Below are 18,904 nucleotides of genomic sequence, written 5' to 3'. Positions count from 1 at the left end.
CACCCTCCCAGGGGAGAATTTCTTCCCAATATCCCATCTAACTCTGCCCTCTGGCAGTGGGGAGCAATTCCCCCTTGTCTCTTCTGATTCTGTGGAGGAGAAAAGTGTAGAAAACATTAATTATCTAAGTAAATTCTATTTCTATTTAATATTGTTAAAATTACCTTCCTACTAAAGTGTTTCCACCATGATGAATTTCACTGAAAAATGATTACAGGGTTATTTTTTTTTCAATTAATCAAAAAGGAAAACCTCAGTGAAATCAATACACAAGACATCAGACTGTGATGAATAGAATATTCTAAACTGGATTTATTGTTCCTAGACATTAATGTAATACATAAACACGTTAAAAGAGGGGATATAGTTAACAAGCAACCCAGTAACAGAAAAAAAGCAAGTCTTTGAAATTTTTGTTCCATACTAACACATGAAAATGTCCCCAAAAAGTTAAGTAATTGTCAGTCAACATAGCAAGGATTTCAGATGCTAAAAAAAATAACCCCAAAAACTTGTATATGAGTTTGTCATAACCAATTTGGGGTATTTTTTGGTTTTGTTTTAAATTTATTTTTAGGCTAAAAAAGAATAACCATTACCTCATGCAGTATACAAAGGCTTTAAAATAAATCCATTAATGCAAATGAAAGGCTGACTCCTGAGGCTTTTTTTTTAAATTAAAAAAAAGTCAAAAAAAACCAAACCTCAAAGAGTTTCAGAAAATTAATTCCAGCTAGTTTTCTTAGCATTGAAGAAACAACCTCCTTGCACTCCAGAAATTTATTGTTACGTCTTTTGATCCGCATATGCTTGTAGTAGGTCTTAGAGTTTCAAATGAAATTAAGTGCAAAAATGTTTTCTTAGTGTTTTCCAATTATTGAGGTAAGTAGTTTGAAGGGGGAAAATAAGACAAAAGAATAAGGGTAGCAGGATATCACCTGCACATACACCAAATGGAAGAAGAGGCAAATCTGAAATACATGGAAAGGGAGATGGGAGAGGAAGACTGAGGGGAAAATAACAGCGATGATCAACAGCTGAACTTTAAACCCAAACCCTTGAAATCCACTGAGCAGATCAGCAGCCACTGAAATAAAGGGTGTTTATGGGCATGGCTGGTGAGTGGGCTCTGGGGGACCTGGATTGTGACAATAGTCCCAATTCCAGCTGACAGACTGACAATGCTGGGAATGCCAGTGCTGCTCCAACAGCTGCACCACGGCCTGGCCAAGCCACACAGAGACCAAAGATCATCAATCGAGGAGTTCCCGACGCCAACAGCGGGGGCACGAGCACAGAGCAGCAGCTTCTATAGTCAACAACGTAATATATGGCAAACGAGAGACTGAGTTAGCAAAATGTGGTATAAAAAAGTATAAAAGTTGTTTTTAAAAACTTCCTTAAAACGTCAATATAATACGATGTATGTGGAAATGCCATGAACCACAGAAGGAGAAGCCTAAGCCTTAACATTCAGGAGAGCAGCAGAACCTCTCTGGCCACATCACCCTTTGTATAGCAAGAGGGGGAGTTTTTGGTTTCTTTTGTTGTTTTTACCTTAAACATGAGTTTAATCCAAAAACCACATTCAAGTGTACATTTTCTTAGGCTTCAGAAGATGCCCTCCCCACCCTGTTTAAAAAGAAAAAGAATATAGGTTAGATAGAAATGTCTAAACACAAGGTCCCTTCGGAACCCACCATCCAAGGGTGGCTGTCCAGGAGTGGTCATCTTCCTCGATCTGGATGTTTTTTTGTTTTTATCTTTTTCTTTTTGTCCTCTGTTTTGGGTTTCAGGGCGCAGACACACGCGGACACTCCGGCAATCGCTTTGGGCAAGTCCGTCCCTTTGCACCACTTATTTTTCTCCTTATCGTAGACCTGGACTGTTTTGGAGAAGACAGCCTCCTCCCAGCTGTAGCCTCCGAGGATGTAAATCTTGCCTTCCCAAACCGCCACCCCCGACTCGCTGTTGGCTTGCAGCAGAGGGGCCACTCTGGTCCACTGGTTGCACTGGGGGCTGTAGGACTCCACGCTGAGGATGTCAAAGCGAGCCATGGTCTCGATGTTGTCGTCGCTGCCGCCGATGGAGTAGATGTTGTCCTGCAGGGTGCACATGCTGTGCCAGCCCCTGGCGGTGATCATGGGCCTCTTCTCCTCCCACACGTCCGTGCGGTAATCGTAGCACAGCAGGTTCTTTCTGTAGGGGCCGATCTGGTAATCGTGGCCTCCCGAAATGTACACGAACTCCTTGTAGACAGTGCCAGCGTGGCCGTAGGTAAACCTGGGGCAGGCAAACAGCAACAGTCCTCAGGGGTTTGAACAAGGCACACAAGCATGCAGCAAGGACTGTGCTAAAGAGGCAAATAAACAGTAACTAAAGCCAGAAGAATCCATGATCTGGCGGGTACCAAGTAACTCCTCTCATTCCCAGGGCCTCACCCTGCACTGCAGAGTGCACAGCCTGACAACCACTTTTAAATCACCCTTTCCATAGCTGGTTGCTACAGAGCACTAAGGTATGACAATCACTTTTTAATGCATCTTCTGGAGTGTGTCACACAACAGAAATAGCCCATCCTGCTCTACTATCATGGCCTTCACTCCCGTACTTCTGCTCCAGGGCTTGGCTTGCATCAGTCTGAGAGGGCCAGAGAGGGAAAAAATCCACATCTCAGTAAGGGTTTCTATGACAGAAAGAGGAAATAATCATGACACCTCTCAGACTTACCAGTAGGGATAAACCAAGAGAAACCAAGAAGAAAACTGCTGCTGCCTTGCCCTTGCACAGCTTCAGGATCACTGGATACATGGGTAACCATGGATGCTCTCTGCCCAGTTCACCTGCAGTCCCAACACAGGCAGTGTCCTTTCCATGAGCCATCTGTCTGCTCTACCACCGCTGGGAACTCCTTTGGTCACGCCAGGACAAGGCAGGAGACCCCAGCCCATCACAGATGAGAATGAGATGGTAGAAACAACACCATGCATGCTGCATCCACAGGGCAGAGAGAAACCCACTTTGATCATCCATAATAAACCCACTACAAACCTAAATCTCCAGGCTATTCTTAAATTCACACTAGGCTATTCCTGACCAAACCCCTTTGAGCTCTCACAAGTGGAAAGCCAAGGTGATGAACAGCATCAGCTGCTTTAACACATAATTTCTAGATGTCTTTTTTCCCTCTTTTGGGGGAGTTGTGTTGTCAAAAGGTGCAGCACCAGCCAATTGGCTCTCACAAGGACTCTGAACGATTCAATTGCCAGAGGGCACAGAGGAATGTACTCATCACGCTGCACTCACCAGCCTCACCACCATCCTTTGTAGTCAGGCACTCGAGACCACGGCAGACAAACCTCTGTGAGCGTTGCTTTAGCCTTTGAACCGTGCCTGAACACGCTGGAGCTCCGTGTGGAGAGAACCTTGAGCTGTTTTTATTTCACAGGCTAATGGTTTCTCCGAGCCACACAAACGCTATCGGGACATCTTCCATGCACCTGAGTGCCAGCACTTCTGTGCCAAGGGAAAAGATGGTCTAGGAAAGAAACCCCACATTTACCCTGAAAGCACAACGCTTCTGAGACCAGCTAAAAGGTGGTTATTACTCTAGATGCTGCTGAAACCGCTGATCCCTGTCTGAATCAGATATTTTAATAGGTTCCTGCTACAAGAAGCAGAAAAATCCCTGACATGTGACATGCTTGGACTGACAGTGCTGAGTGACCAGGACAGTCTGTTCAACTATGGGGGCTGGAGCTCCAGTCCTGGAGATCTTGCAGAGGTGACTTTACAGTTGTTCTGCTTCTTGGCCTCTCAGGGAAAAGACAGGAAGCAAAAAGGAGAGAACTTTGGTATAGTTATTGACTTTATCCAAAAAGGCAACTCTGAATTTCCACAGCTCTCAATGTGCCTCATGATGGAAGCAGTTAATTCAAGCTCAGTGTTTCTGGTGCACATGATGTACCTTGAGCACATGAACCCCTGGCTTTCACCCTGACAGAAATACCACGGCAGGTGAAGTGCCCAGAGATGCTGCTCCTTGGCTGAGGTCTCTTCCAGACAAGAACAGAGACTGTCCATCTCCAGTGGCTCCTGGGCTACTTGTCAGAGCCTGTATTTCTCTACATACACAGGAGTGGGTTTAAAAATGCTCAGTCTGGGGATGGGATGGACAGCTTGAGTTCAGTTCATTTCAAACCGCAGCAGACTTTAAAGCCACATGAAACCAAGCTGCCTGGAGGCTGTGCTGTACCAGGGGGTTTGGAGGAGTCAGGAGGACAATGCAAGGACATGGAATGCACCCCAGAACCCTGCACTGCTGGTGGCAATCACACTGCGTTCACCATTCAGGGAAAAAATGACCCTAAGTTAATAAAAAGCTGCATGGCCTTTGGAGAAGCAGGTTAAAAATTCTTCTACTCTGGAGTTCTGTGCAGGCAAGCAAGCAATAGCCATTGTCTCTCAAGCACAGGCATGCAGCCCAGCACAGGCAGCTGCAGAAAAAGCACTGATCTGGTTCTTTTGCCTCAGTCAGTGGCTGTGTCCAGGGAACAGCAACAGTGAAGAGAGTGGTTTGACAGAAACCATCAGATCTGAAGCACCAAATCGACCATCAATTTGTTATTGTCCAGTACAGGACAATTACCCACTGAAAGGCACCAGAGGTGTTTCACTTTGCCTCACTTCTGAAAGCTCATCTGAAATAGCACCACTTTCCTAGGAACTGCATGAAATAGAAGCATAAATTGAAACCAATCAATACAGATCCTTTCTACAAGCCCTGGGATTGAGAGAGGGGCATTTCTAAATGGGCAACAGAACAGGCACATCAATAGAGTGGGTCTAGACATCCTCCAACAGAGAGCATTGACCATTTTGGCAGTGTTATCTGCAAGAGTGGCCAGAAAAAAGCAGAGGCATTAAGAGAAAGGAGATTTGATTTTAACATCTGCTGGAGCCTGGCACCGATTTTGAATGCCTTAACCCAGATACAGATATGCTGAAAAATTAGTTCCTGACCCAGTAACACCATTCAAATGCTAGGAAACCTACCATTTACTGCCTAAGACAGAAGAACACATAACTCAATAAAGCTTTGGGAATCCCCTACTCCAACCAAAGTCCAGGTGAGCTGAGGTTGCTCTGAATCTTGGTGTCCACCTGTTGTAGCCCTGTGAGATCATTCATGACCCAACTGGCAGAGCAGATACCATCACTCCTGTTTCAACACAGCTCCTCACACAGCAGCTTTCAGTTCTTCTGCCAAACTTTAACCTAGGGCCACTCAATTAATTTCACTGCTGTCTGCAGCAGACCTTTTCATGGTCTGTTCGGGATGAGAACACACTGCTCCACCTCCTGCTCTGCCAAGCTCCTCAGCCAGCGCCGCTCCCTGCCGGGCTAGAAACTATGGCAGAAACTGCTCCCAGTTTCTGGGAAAAGGGGCAAAAAATATAGGATCTCTCTGAAGAAAGGGAAAGGTATCCCACAACCAAGGACCCTAATGAGCATCAGGCAAATTGAATTCCCTTGTAGCAGGCTTGGACCAGGTCCACCCTTTAGACAACTTGGCTGAAGTTTTCCCTGCAAAGCATCAGCCCCGAGAGGCTGTTTGTTTCTCCAGCAAGACAGCCTTAGTTCAGTCAAAACAGCTCAGCTCCTTCCAAGAGAGTGCTTGGGGAAAACAACGTGTTGTTTTGACCATATAGGGTGGGAAGGAGAGGGGGGTAAGAGGAGATAAGGAGAGCCTGTAAAGCTCTTCCTTAGAGGAGAAGACTGCGAACAGCAGCGCAGACATGGGATTTGGCACTGGCATGTGTGCTCAAGGACACAACCACTGCCTTTCCCCTGCAAATCTCCACGCACGTGGCAAGCTCTGACCCTTGGGAAGCAACAAAACAAACCCATTTTCTGGATGTTCAGCAGAGAGGCTTTAACAAACAACCCCTGAGAGTCCCACCCCACACAGCTCGAGTGGAGCAACACAAGCCCACACCCCAGAATGACCTCAACAGAGGCAGGGAACAGGCAGTTGCTGGCTTGGGGCACTCAGGAATGGCACCAAAAAGCTGCTGCTGGTGGTCATGCCCTCAAGGGGACCAAAACACCTGCACATGTTCTCTTCAGAGGAAAGGAGACAGAAAAACACAGGAAAAGAGGAGGTTTTGTTGGGATACATTGCCTGGTCAGGCAGTCAGGAAGCAGAGGATTGGAGCTTCTGGTTTCCTCTACATGAGAAGTCTTGCTGCTAGAAGAGGGCTGGGGGAGATGTTGAGTGAAACAGGAACTTAAATGTGTTTGAGGAACAGAACCATGTGGTGAGGAGGAACACAGATGAGGAGTGCATTGAAGGGAAGGCTGGAGCGGGCAGCAGGAACTGTGGCTGGATTGCTTTTAGTCTTGAATGGATCACAGAATCCTCTCTTATCCTTCCCCCACTGCTAGTACATCACAGACTCACAGGGATGGGGCAGCCACAGGGTCTCTGGGCAGCCTGTACCAGGGCCTCACCATCCCACAGAGAAGAATTCTTTTCTAATATCTGATGTAACCCTGCCTCTGCCCCTGGGAAGCCATTCCTCCTTGCCCTGGCACGCCAGGCCCTTGTTAATTCTCTCTCCATCTTTCCTGTGGGCTCCCTTCAGGCACTGAGTGCCACCATGAAGCTTCTCTTTTCCAGACTCAACAACCCCAATTCTCTCAGCCTTTCCTCTTAAGAGAGCTATTCCACCCCTCTGATCATCCCGGTGCCTCCTCTGGACTTGCTCTAACAGCTCCACCTGAAGTACCTCAAGGAGGGGCTGCCCAGAGCCTTTCCAGCAGCCCCAAATCTGCCAGAGCCACCCAGTTCAAGCAGTGGACGTGTGTCAGAAAGGTTCCTGTTGCTCACCTCTGAGTCTGGCCCTTTGCAACCTGCATAAAATTCTTTTTGCCTTATTCCTTCTGTGCAGAAACAATTCAAACTGAAACAATTCACTGCTCAGCACCAAATGGAAAAAAAGGGCTGAAAAGAAAAAAAAAATCCAAAGGTGCCAAGAGTCGACTAAGATCTAACTAAAGACACTTAAAGGTGCAAAACAGGAGCTGCATGGAAAAGTGGGGAACTGTCTAGCTCACCACACAGCTGAGCTGACACAAGGACAGAGCAACAGGAAGAGAGGATGCAGAATCATTTATTTGGATGCAGGAATAATTCATCCTAACAGGGGTCTGTCACCTAATGGGGGACTTTTGCCTCATCCAAGCAGGCCAGCCAGGAAATCTAATAAAAAATTAACACCCACAACTCAAAGTTCACTTTTAATGCCGCAGCTGCAGAATTCCCAAAGCCAGCACACAGGTAGCAGTTGGAATATGCAGAAAAACTGCCCTTTTTTAGAGAGTCTGGGTGAATTAAACCAACTATGTGAACTTCCCTAGGATTATTGGTGAGTAAAAATATCCACACAGGATACACCCCACAGGTGACCCCATTAACAGAAGGATTTAGGACCTGAAGATACTCTCCTGCACAGCTTCCCAGGAAGGGCTGTGGTGTTCAGCCCCAGCTGCTGGGTCTGCCTAAGTGAGCAGAAAGAAAGAAGCATCCTGCTTGTGAAGAGCACTCGAGCCCAGCTGTTAGACTGGATCAGCCTTGCATTGCAGCACCTGCCCAAAATAGAATTGGGCAACAGGCTTCTGTGCCTTCACTGCTGCCTCTGGCTCTGCAGCTCAGGGACCAGGGAAAAACCCTGAACTATCACACCAAACTGCAGGAACCTGCTCTGTGATGGCACCAGGAGAGCCAGCACTGCTGCTGAGGTTTCAGACATCATGGAAACACCATCCACACAGCCAACGTCCCTGTGATTGCCACAAATGTGAAACCTGAGTCACTGTTAGTAAATGAAATGCTGTCCTGACAAAGTCATTGCTCTGACGTTGATTCAGGACACAGCAATGTCCTGTCTGCTACCACAAGAGCTGCAGGGCTTAAACCTTTCAAAAGCAGAACAGCCAAATTTAAACTCAGACAAAGAGAGAGAGCTCACATTTTCAGGGTTCTGTATTTCCAATACAGCTAAATATGTTTAGCTGTGACAACCCAACACAGAGAAACACCCTACAAGGAAAATCATCACACCAAGGTGACAAAGTAAGGCCATAAAAATGACAAAGCCCTTTGACCAAGATGTGAAAAGTGCTTCTGAAAATATTCAACTCCACATGGCCTCAGGAAAAGCTTTGTAAGAATTATAGAATGAAATCAGAGCTCTCCCTGCCATCCTCCAGATGCACCTTGGGATGAAAATTAAAACCTCGCTGAGCTGAGGCACGCTGCCTGCTCAGCTCCCAGCTGCTGCTGTGGTTGGCATGGCTGATGCCACACTGGTTTTACATCCCCTTCCCTTCCTTCCAGGGCTCCCATTCATCAGCCAAAGTCACACAGACTCCCTTTACTACCACTCTTCAAACACAGAGGAGCTTCCTCACAGCTCAGTTACCTGGGCAGTCCTGCTATGTAGGTCCAGGAGTCCTTCTGAGGGCTGTAGGTCTCAACTGAAGACAAGGCCCCATTTTCATTCCTGCCACCAACAGCCACCAGCATGTCAGTGATTGCTCCCAGGTAGAAATCCACTCGCCGCTGTCTCATGGAGGCAACCTGGCAAAGAAAATGACCTGCTGGCATCTTCCAGTGTCTGGTAAGCAAGGGACTTAAGGGCTACTCATGTCTGAGGATGGGGAAGTTGCTCCTTTCCCTTTATTTGGTAAGGAGAGATTCTGGTTTTGACCATTATATTGATAAAACACTTCTGGTTTTCTGCAGTAGAATCCATTTTCAAACAAGGGGATAACAGGAAACATCTAAGAGACGGGTTACTCTAGAAACATTTGTGTTCCTAGGAACTCCTTCCCAGCCCTGCAAGAACAGGTATTGGAATCACTGAAAAGCACAAGCGCACCATCCAGGATGGCTGATTCATAGAGGAATCAGGATTGGTTCATATGGAAACCATAACTGGTCCATATAGGAACCATGATTGGTTCATATGGAAACCATAACTGGTCCATATGGGAACCATGATTGGTTCATATGGAAACCATAACTGGTCCATATAGGAACCATGATTAGTCCATATGGGAACAAGGAGTGGCTGATACAGTAACCCACACAAATGAAGGGTTTTGTGGCAGCACTGGGAGCAAAGAGCTTGTTCTAAGGGAGATTTAGCACAGAGACACTTGATAGCTGTCAGAGACATTTCCTTTTTACATCACACACATTTCTGATTTATATGTACTGCTGCTTGAGGAAGATGAACCAAGCAATCACTGCTAAGTCCATTCCAGAATTATTCCCAGAAGTAATTTAAAGAATTGCAGGCGGATGCTGATGAGGAATTTCTCAGATGAGATGCCCAAATCCCAAATGACGCTGAGTATCTCCCCCAAACTCTTTTGCTCTTTGTGTAATTTAAGCATTTCAAGAAAGGATTCAAGCAGCTGCTTCAACTTAACTAACTTGACTTTTCATTTGGAAGTGCTGCCATGTTAAGTATTCCAACAAGCCCTGTCCTTCCACCAGCAAAGGAGAAAACACTCTAAACATAAAGAGAAATAATACAGCTCAAGTCTCACCTTTATCCACTGGTTACAGCGGGGATCATACCTATATAGCAGATTTGACGCCGCATCCCCTCCATTGTCCCGGGAAAAGCTGCCCCCAGCTATGAAGATGAATCCTCCCAAGACGGCGACGCAGTGGTGACTCCGCCGGGCTGGCAGAGGCGTTTCTGCCACCCACTGTCCCTTCCTGGTGTCCAGGAAGCAGGTGTCATCGCAGAGCTCCAGGCAGCGCTCCGACACCTCCCCGCCCACGAAGAGCAGCCGCTCCTCGCGGGTGCGCAGCGCCGTGCGCTTGGTCTGCAGCACCGGCTGCGCCGTCACGCTGTTGTGGTAGGTGACGGCCTCCTCGATGAAACCCTCGCAGTTGGCTTCCTTGGGCAGCAGCGAGCACACGGCGGGCTTCACCCGGTGCAGCAGGTCGCTCTTGGGGATCAAGGGGAAGTGGATGTTGTCCAGCACTTGGTAAGCCTCGTTCTCCCGCTCGGGGTACTGCGTGAGCCACTGCAGGGCGGCCTGCAGCAGGTCGTGCTCGCACTCCTGCTGCACCTCGCTGCTGTCCAGGTACTGGCACAGCTTCTGCAAGGAGATGTTCTGCAGGAAGTCCGGGGTGAAGGACAGCGTGCCGAAGTTCTGCAGGATGAAGGAATCGATGTAGGAGTCAAGGCGCTTCAGGTTGTAGATGGAAGCCAGCTCCTGCAGGTACAGGTAATTCTCCTCGCTGACTTCGTTCTCCAGGTACTCGCAGCAGAAGTCCACCACCTTCCAGATCTGCAGCAGGTGAGCTGTCTCCAGCACGTAGTCGATGTTCCCTCCATCCAGAGACAGCTCGCTGCCGTACAGGAAATCCACCACGGCCTTCAGACCGATGTAGGAGGCTCCAAACAGCTCCACCTCCTTCTGGTGGGCCTCCCTCATGCCGATGGTGAACATGGAGTTGAAGTAGTCGCTGCACACGGCCAGGAGGTTCCGGTGGGCTGGGACCCTCTGCTCATCCACCACCAGCACGATGTCACAGAAGAGGCCTCGGTGCCTCTGCTCGTTCAGGCTCTGCAGAACCAGGCTGGAGTGGTCATCCCACCTGTACACCTGGAAAACACAACCGGCATCAGGCAGGTGGCACCTCCGCCACCATCAGTTCCAGACTGGAATGTGCTTTCCCACTAAGTGCAGGCTCAGCTTTTTTTGGGTTGCACATTCACATTTATAATAAATTCTGACATGAAGTAGTTGGCAAGTGACACAGTACGAGCCTGAGCTCGTCACCTTCACTTTGAAAGGCCTATGGAGACTTTTGCTGCTTCCTACTCCCCCTTCTTTAATAATTTACTCTTCCTTCCCCCACAGTGCTGCATTGAAACCTCCTCCCTGATGAGTTATACAGGCACGATTTTCTGCAACTCTTCCACTCATTGTCTCGGAGATATCTTGCTGACATTTCCTTTCTTCCTTGTCCCCCAAATGACTCCTTACAGAGTTCTCCCAGCTAAGCTACTCACAGAGCATTTAGAGTGGGAAGCACACAGGCAGCAGTACTCTGAATTTTTATTCAGCCCATGTATTGTTTGGGTTACTGCTTGCTTGACAGCTACCCCCTCTTAAATCTTTCCAGAACTCTGCATTTCTAAGCTTGTTAGGGTAAAATCCCTCTCTTTCTTCCCACATTATTCCAGGCACACACACACTGCACTCAGAAGTAAAAGCTGTTTATTTATGTGCAAAGCCACACATGTGGAGAGCTGATTCCCACAAGGCTTCTCCTGGCTTCCAGAAGCTGAGGTAGGTTTTGTTTAAATGAATAGCAGCAGATATTTTGCTTTTAAAGAAAAGGGAAAATGCCCTCAGGACACATCCATTAAGTGCCCTTCTGGGATCCCTCTGGTCCTCACATTCTAAGCACCAGCTCTGGATGCATCACTGAGCTTTTGAGGCCACCAGTATTTGCATCTTCTCACAGACTCACATCACTAGACTTAGGATGAACCAAGATGGAAACGTTTTGTTACCCCTCAAATGTCCTACAGGAAATGAACTGAACCCTGCTGGTCAGTCCAGAATGCCAAGTGACGTTTTAGGACCACCCTCTGGAGGAATTAAATGTGTGATGGCACAGTCAGGTACCTTGTGATGCCTCTTAATAAAAGCCAGGTCAAGGTAAATGCAAATACCAAATAGTTTAATTACCAAAACCAAGCCAGGCAGAGCCTGTAAGAACTTGTAAGAGCAGTAAAAAGGGGTGGAATGGAAGCACATCCCTGTGTCCTACCTAAGGCACCTCTGAACACTCCTGGCTGTCTGAATCTTGACCAGGCTGCATTTCCAGAGGTGACACCTGAAAAGGTCACACAGGTGACCTGAGCCTCCCGGACACTCCCCCTTCCCCTCCCTTTCCCACCAAACTGTGGTTTCTCCTAGAAATCCCAGTGACCTGTGGCTCTCCTGGCTGCCCAAGCAGAGAGCACACGAGCACAGCAGTCTGGAGAAGCCATTACTGGGTTGGTTAAACTCACAGTGGGACCCTCTCTGCCCACCTCGGTGGAAAAGGTTTGATTCTTAGAGCCAAGAGGATTTGAGACCCAAATTAACAACCAAATGTGCTGCTCTCAGTGTGACATCCCAGCAGATTCTCTTTATTTCCTTATGTTCTTTTCTAAACAATGGAGCCCAGGCTGCCAAAAATCCTGCTGTTAGAATGGCTCTGAACACTCAAGTGTGTGGAGTTAAACAGTCTAAGGGAAGAGGCTTCAATAATTAAAAGGTTTCTGGATCAAAACTCTTTAATTTACCTTATACTCATGAACACACCTCTGAATTTAAAAAGGGATCTATGGCATAGACAACAAAGTAGCTTTTACTGAGGAATAAAACTGCCAGAGATCTGTAATAGAAAAAAAAAAAAAAAAAAAAAAGGTGTTTAAGGACTATAAAGCTTTTTATCTGCATTTTCCTGAGGCTGGGAAAAGCTGATGTTGTACAGGAGCCTAAGCAGAAACCAGGGGGTGGAGAGGAGGGGGAGAAGAATAAATATGGCAAAGGATAAACCACACTTCTGTGGCAGCTGTAATCAGGGGTAGTTGATGGTGCCAGATGAACAGACAAGAAATAACAACTTGCAGCACCTTCTCCTAAACCTGATTCATGGGGGATAGGATTGAACCAAATCCTTGGATTGAACCTACCCCATCCTCCCTCTCATCCCTGGGAGCTGGCTGATCATTTCTCTCTAATATTCCCTAATACCACCATCGTGCATAACAAGATTACAGCAGAATGTAAGATTTGCCAGGGATCCCTCTCTGCTGAGCTGGATGTTGAGTCAGCAGCTAATCCTGCCCTCAGATCCGCCTGGCAACTCGCTCTCCCGAAATCCTGGTTGCCATGTGGGACTGCTGCTGCTGCTGCTGCTCCAGGGATCGGCCACAAACCCACTGCACACTGCACTGGAGGCACTCAGTGCAGCAACTGGGATACAGCAAGATACAGGAGCTGAGAGCTGCACATTTCAGAACCAAGACTAATTTCATACTGAACTTGAACATCTTCCTCGAGCTATTTATATTCTGTAGAGCAGCCTTCGCCTTATCCAGTGATTCTAAGTTTAACAGATAGTGACAGCTGCTGTCTAAGAAAGCAAATAAAACAATGCTGTCAAGATAATTAATTTTTAATGTGATGAATTATCATTACATTCAGACTAAACCATTTAAGTGGCAGACAGGATCAGCACTGAGGGAAAGATTATATTGGTAGGGATGCATTTAAAAATTAGTCCTATTATCTTTCATCAATTGTGTCAGAGCAGAATTTCAGCTTCTCTTGGATTCAAAGATCTAATTTCTATCAGACTGTTAATGCAGCACTGCTGCTCATCAGTGGTGCAAAAGAAAATGAGATCTGGCTCATTCAGCTTAGGTAAGAAGGCACTGGAAAGTTTCTCTTTTTCAGCTTTTTTTCTGGTATTACAAGGAACCTGTTCTGCAGTTCCTGTAACTACGGCACAAAAGCAGCTTGCACTGGCATGAAACAAAGTGAACATATAATTACAGCTGTTACTAACATTTTATAAGTCATCCTGAGGACCTACATAAAGAGCTGCCTGAGATGGATTTCCGTGAATTCACAAATAAAAACAATGCATTTGTGCCAGACAGAGCTTTGATACAAAGAAAATGAACCCCACAAACTTAAGAAAGCAACCCAGGTTCTGTGAGCTCACTGGGCTAACCAGAGTTTGCAGGATCTCCCATCTTGTACAAAACCAAGACTGAATCTAAAGAGTAATCCCAGCTTTGCTTTTGTAACGAGCTTGGATTTCACGAGATGGATCAGTCTAAAAAACAAACACACCACATTTCATAACTGAATTTTTAGCATAGAGAAACTACTGTGCTGCAATGATGTGGGTTTCTGAGTTATGAGTCATGACGAGCAGATGCCCATTTGCTGCTGCTTTTTCTTTTTTTTTCCCCCTTAATCACTAGGCAGCAACTTCTACCAAAAATATTTGAGCAGGTAAACCACCATTTCCATCCCTTTTTTAAAAAGCTCTGAATTCTCACATTGCCCCCAAAGGAGACCCTCTACCCCCACCACCCTCGCTGTTCCTGTAGCGGGATTTTTTTTTTTTTTGGCAGGGGACACAAATCGTACGAACCTTCGAGGATTCACTTATCTTGTGCGGGCGGCAGATCCTGCTCTGCCGGGTTCCCTCCATGACCGCCCGATCCGCAGCACTTCTGCAACAAAGGCACACACAAGAGATGTTCAGCAGCACTTCTGCAACAAAGGCACACACAGGAGATGTTCAGCAGCACTTCTGCAACAAAGGCACACACAGGAGATGTTCAGCAGCTCGCCAGCCCCTCCTGAGCCTCGCACGCCTCTGCTGTGAGCAGGGAACGCAATTCCCAGCCCGCCACGTGCTGAGCCGCACCTTGGCAATGTCCGGCTTAAAAAATAGTCATTTTCCCTCCTCGCTGCTGTTCCCCGCTGTTGTCAAAGGTCGCTTGTGTCAACAAGTTGGGCACAGCTCAGCCCAGCGCGGCTCCGCACTCACCGCCGCAGCACCGAGCGCTGCCCGGGGCCGGCCGGAGCCCCCCGGCCGCTGTCACCGACCGGCCCCGGCCCCGGCCCCGGGCGGAAAACAGCGGAAAACAAAGCGGTGACAATTTCCCGGAGGCTGCAGCCGCCCCTCGCCCCGCGGCCCGGGCAGGAAACGCCGGCGGGGCGGGACCCGAGCGGGGCGGGACCGGAGCGGGGCCGGAGCGGCGGGGGAGGCGCCGGGAGGGGCGGGACGGGCCGGGGCGGGCCGGGGATGCCCCGCGGGAGACACCGAGAGCCGGGCCGGGGATGCTCGGACACATCCCGGGACATGAGGGCTGCTCCCTGCCCCGGGATGCTCCCACACGTCCCGGGAGATCAGAGCTCTTCCCTGCCCCGGGATGCTCGGACACATCCCGGGAGATCAGAGCTGTTCCCTGTCCCGGGGATGCTCCCACACATCCCGGGAACCCCAGGCTGTTCCCTACCCCGGGATGCTCCCACACATCCCGGGACATGAGGGCTGTTCCCTGCCCCGGGATACTCGGGGATGTTCCCTGTCCTGGGATGCTCGGGGATGTTCCCTGTCCTGGGATGCTCGGGCACATCCCGGGAGCTCCGGGCTGTTCCTGCCGGGTCAGGGATGGTGCTGGCAGGGCATGAGGCAGGACATGGGTAGCCGTGCCAGGGGCATTGGCTGCAGGGAATGCGGGGGTTTTTTGTGTTTTGTTTGTACAGCAATAATAAACTGTGCAGTGGCTGCGGGAGGTGCTGCCAGAAACCCCATCACCATCTCCTCTTGCTTACCTGTCATGACTCTACCTGACCTGGGAACTTCACCTCCCCAGTGGGGCTTTCCCTGCTTCTGTGGGACTTTCCCTCATTCCTTATGGCCCAGGAGGATTAAAATGAAGAACACCCTCGTGGTGAGCATCAGGCTGAAGGTTCCGTGCCTCAGGGGGAAGTCAGAAGCAAAGACACTACACAGACCCAGTGGGGCCAGTGTCAGGGCTGGTACCCCACAGCACCCCAAGGGAAAGGCCCTTTGCTAAGCCAGCCCTCCCTGGGGGTTATCTCTGGCCCAGCAGAATCTGGGTGTGTGTCCAGGCTCCATCTGCTCTCCCCAAGGACAGCCCAGCTTGGGGGCTGCCCTGGCTGACAGAGGGTGACAGCAGGGGACTGTGCCACGGCTGCCTGGTGCCAGCACCTCCACCTGCCCGGCCTCTGCCACCCTGCAGGGCTGGGGCAGCAGCCAAGGACACCCCAGGAAACCAGAGGGGATGATGGACTTGTACTCATCTGTTGATCATTGAGTCTGGAGATAAAAAGTGGTTTTGCCAGCTTTGGTCTCTCCTTGTGACCATGAGGACCTGGGTAAAGACCCTCGACTTTCTGAGTGAAATCCCACTGTGCTGCCAGCCCCAATGCTAACTGTGACCTGAAAACTGACAACCTCAATACTAACTGTGACCTGAAAACTGACAACCCCAATGCTGTGACTTGAAAATTCACAACCCCAATGCTAACTGTGACCTGAAAACTGACAGCCCCAATGCTGTGACTTGAAAATTGATAACCCCAATGCTGTCACCTGTAAATGGACAACCCCAATGCTGCCAGCTGTAAATTGACAACCCCAATGCTGTCACCTGTAAATGGACAACCCCAATGCTGCCAGCTGTAAATTGACAACGCCAACGCTAACCGTGACCTGAAAATTCAGGGCAGCCTCTTCCTGAAGGAGAGCATCGTTCTTTCTGTTCCTCTGTTCTCTCCTGCTTCTGCACAGAAAAGCCAGGGATGGAGAAGCAGGATTGAGACAGACGTAGAGAAAGACTGGAGAAGCAGCAAAAAGTGGGGGAGATGGCAAAGAGACACAGGGACAAGGCACTTGCAGGGGTGTATTTTAAGATAAAGTTCCTGGGTGCCCATGGCTGTGCAGAGCCATCCTGTTTGCTCAGCTCCCTCCAAATATCCTGAGACCCTTCCTGAACCTCATGGTACATTCTGGACAGCTGAAGGTCAGTCCAGACTCCCAGGACTCCATGCCTGCTGGAGATGTTTTTTTGAGGAGGTCCATAAGTCCTCACTTTCTCTTGTGTTTCCTCTCCAAGGACTCATGTGACATGGACAGGCATTTCTGCCAGGCCAGTGACATCTTCCTCACAGGATGAAAGCTCCATGTTCTGGAGGTCTCAGAATTGCTACATGAAAAGCAAATCAGAGCTCACCAAGTTCAAAATGTAGGTAATTTCCTCACTCCAGTTACAGCCTGATGAAACTGAGCACAATACTTATCCCTCCATGCATTAAAAAAAAAAAAATCCATGGAAAAGTGAGAAAAGACAAGGAAGAGAAGCAAAGAGAAGAGGTTTGGTCCCACAGGAAGATATGCATTTCTGATGTTTGGATCTGGCACTGAAAAGTGTGAGGCATGAAGTCCCTAATTAAGAGAATTAATTCTCCAGTCACTGGGGTCACAGAGATCTGCACAAGGATGAGATTCTCTCCTCCTCAGGGGATGACATTGGAGTCACCCTCCTCTGCACTAGCAAACATCAGGAGCTGAGGGTCAGGGATTGAAGGGACAAGGACGAGGACAAGCAGCAGTGTTACAGGTATAAACAGCAGCAAGTGCCAAAGGATGATAAACACAGACCACAAAAAATTCATGAGCAGATAATGCTCAGCATAAAGGCTTTTGAAAAATGGAAGTGTTCCTAAAAGCAATGAAAATCAATATAAATCCAGACGTATTAATGGGTGATTATATTATCATCTAGAGCCTGCAGCCTACAGATACTGAGTGCGATTCACCCGGTGTCCTACACTTGTACTGACTTCAGAAATCTTCCCCTGTTCCCTATGACCTCATCGAATCAGAGATGCACTGCAGCAGTGCCCGTGTTGGGCTCCGGGAGCCTCACGTCATCCAGGGCCAGGGATGCAGCTGGCAGGAGCTGCGGGCAGCACTGGGCCTGGGGGCTCTAAAGGGTCCCTGGCAGTCGGGGCTCGCTCTGCAGGCCTTGTCCCTATGTCTGACAGCGCTCAGTGACCGGGGGGTAATGAGCCTCCCACTGCTCAGCCTTCACACGGACAGCACTGATGTGAAACAAGCAATGCTCATCCCCTGCAAACTTCCAAAGAAACAAAATGTGATACTTTTTATCAAGGAATGCAGTGTTGTTTTTTTTTTAATTAAATGCACATCACACCGGTTTTGGGTAGAAAGCCACTAAAATGCCTAAGGACCGGTTTGTAAAACTCCAGTCCTTGAGCACGACATCACCCAGTGTTGTTTATTCCCAGCAGGGTTCTGCAAAGCCCGAAAAACCTCTATTTCTGTGGGGCTGAAGCGCAGCCTTAGGGCAGCCTGTGCCTCCCGGCATCTCCGCGGAGCGCAGGGACTGGCCGGGATGCGGGATCGGTCCTGGGCAGCGCCGGGAGCCCGGCAGGGGGAGATCGCTGCATGGGAACGGGGAGAGCCGCTCGCACGGACACGAACACACTGCCACGCACAGACACGGCCAGACACACGGACAGACACACGGGCAGACGCACGGACAGACACACGGCCAGACACACAGCCAGACACACGGGCAGACACACGGCCAGACACACGGGCAGACACACGGGCAGACACACGGACAGACACACGGACACCCGCACACACCCGTCCCAAAGTCACCCCGGAGCCGCCGTTCGAGGCCGGGGCCGCCCCGAGCGCTGGGGCCGGGATGCGGGCGATGCTCAGCCCCCGGTTCTCCGCACATCCCCCGGTTCTCCGCACATCCCCCGGTTCTCCGCACATCCCCCGGTTCTCCGCACATCCCCCGCTGCCCCGCACATCCCCCGCTGCCCCGCACAGCCCCTCGCCCCCCGCTCACCTGCTCCGCTCCGCGCTACCTCCCGTGCTCCCGGCCCGGCCCCCGGCCCCGCCGCACCACCGGCGGCTTCTCCATCCCGGGTACCGCCTGTGCCTCCTTCCTCCCGCCGGCGCTCAGCCAAAGCATCGGGGGGCCTCCAGCACGGCGGCGGCCGGCCAAAGCATCCCCGCGGCGGCTCCGTGCCGAGCCGAGCCGAGCCGGGCCGGGCCGAGCCCCGCGGCCCCCGCGGCCCCGTCCCCCCCCGGTATTGCATCACCGCGGTCCCCCCGCGCCGGGCGGGGCCGGGCCGGGCCCCGCAGAGCCATTGGCGGCGGCGGCGGGGGCGGGACGGCCGCGGTTCGCGGGGCTCGGCTCGGCTCGGCTCGGCTCGG

General features: G+C 49.8%; 1 protein-coding gene across 5 annotated transcripts; it reads right to left on the bottom strand.

Moving 5' to 3' along the window:
- Positions 1-283: 283 nt before the first annotated feature.
- KLHL36 (kelch like family member 36) lies at positions 284-18,837 on the bottom strand. Of its 5 annotated transcripts, none has more exons than XM_030282095.4 (5): positions 18,534-18,837; positions 14,261-14,382; positions 9,622-10,695; positions 8,487-8,644; positions 284-2,283 (listed from the first exon to the last, which is right to left on the bottom strand). In XM_030282095.4, the coding sequence occupies exons 1-5, from the start codon at positions 18,784-18,786 to the stop codon at positions 1,728-1,730; spliced, it is 2,163 nt and encodes a 720-aa protein (XP_030137955.2). In that variant the 5' UTR covers positions 18,787-18,837; the 3' UTR covers positions 284-1,727. The 5 variants fall into 5 exon arrangements, with proteins under 5 accessions (XP_030137955.2, XP_030137956.1, XP_072790694.1 ...); XM_030282096.4 differs by having other exon boundaries at positions 14,261-14,342; positions 18,534-18,786; XM_072934593.1 differs by having other exon boundaries at positions 14,261-14,422; positions 18,534-18,673.
- Between the last annotated feature and the right edge of the window lie 67 nt (positions 18,838-18,904).

Source organism: Taeniopygia guttata, chromosome 11 (genome assembly GCF_048771995.1).
Source record: "Taeniopygia guttata chromosome 11, bTaeGut7.mat, whole genome shotgun sequence".
Lineage (NCBI taxonomy): Eukaryota > Metazoa > Chordata > Aves > Passeriformes > Estrildidae > Taeniopygia > Taeniopygia guttata.
This window is presented reverse-complemented; position numbering and strand designations above follow the sequence as displayed.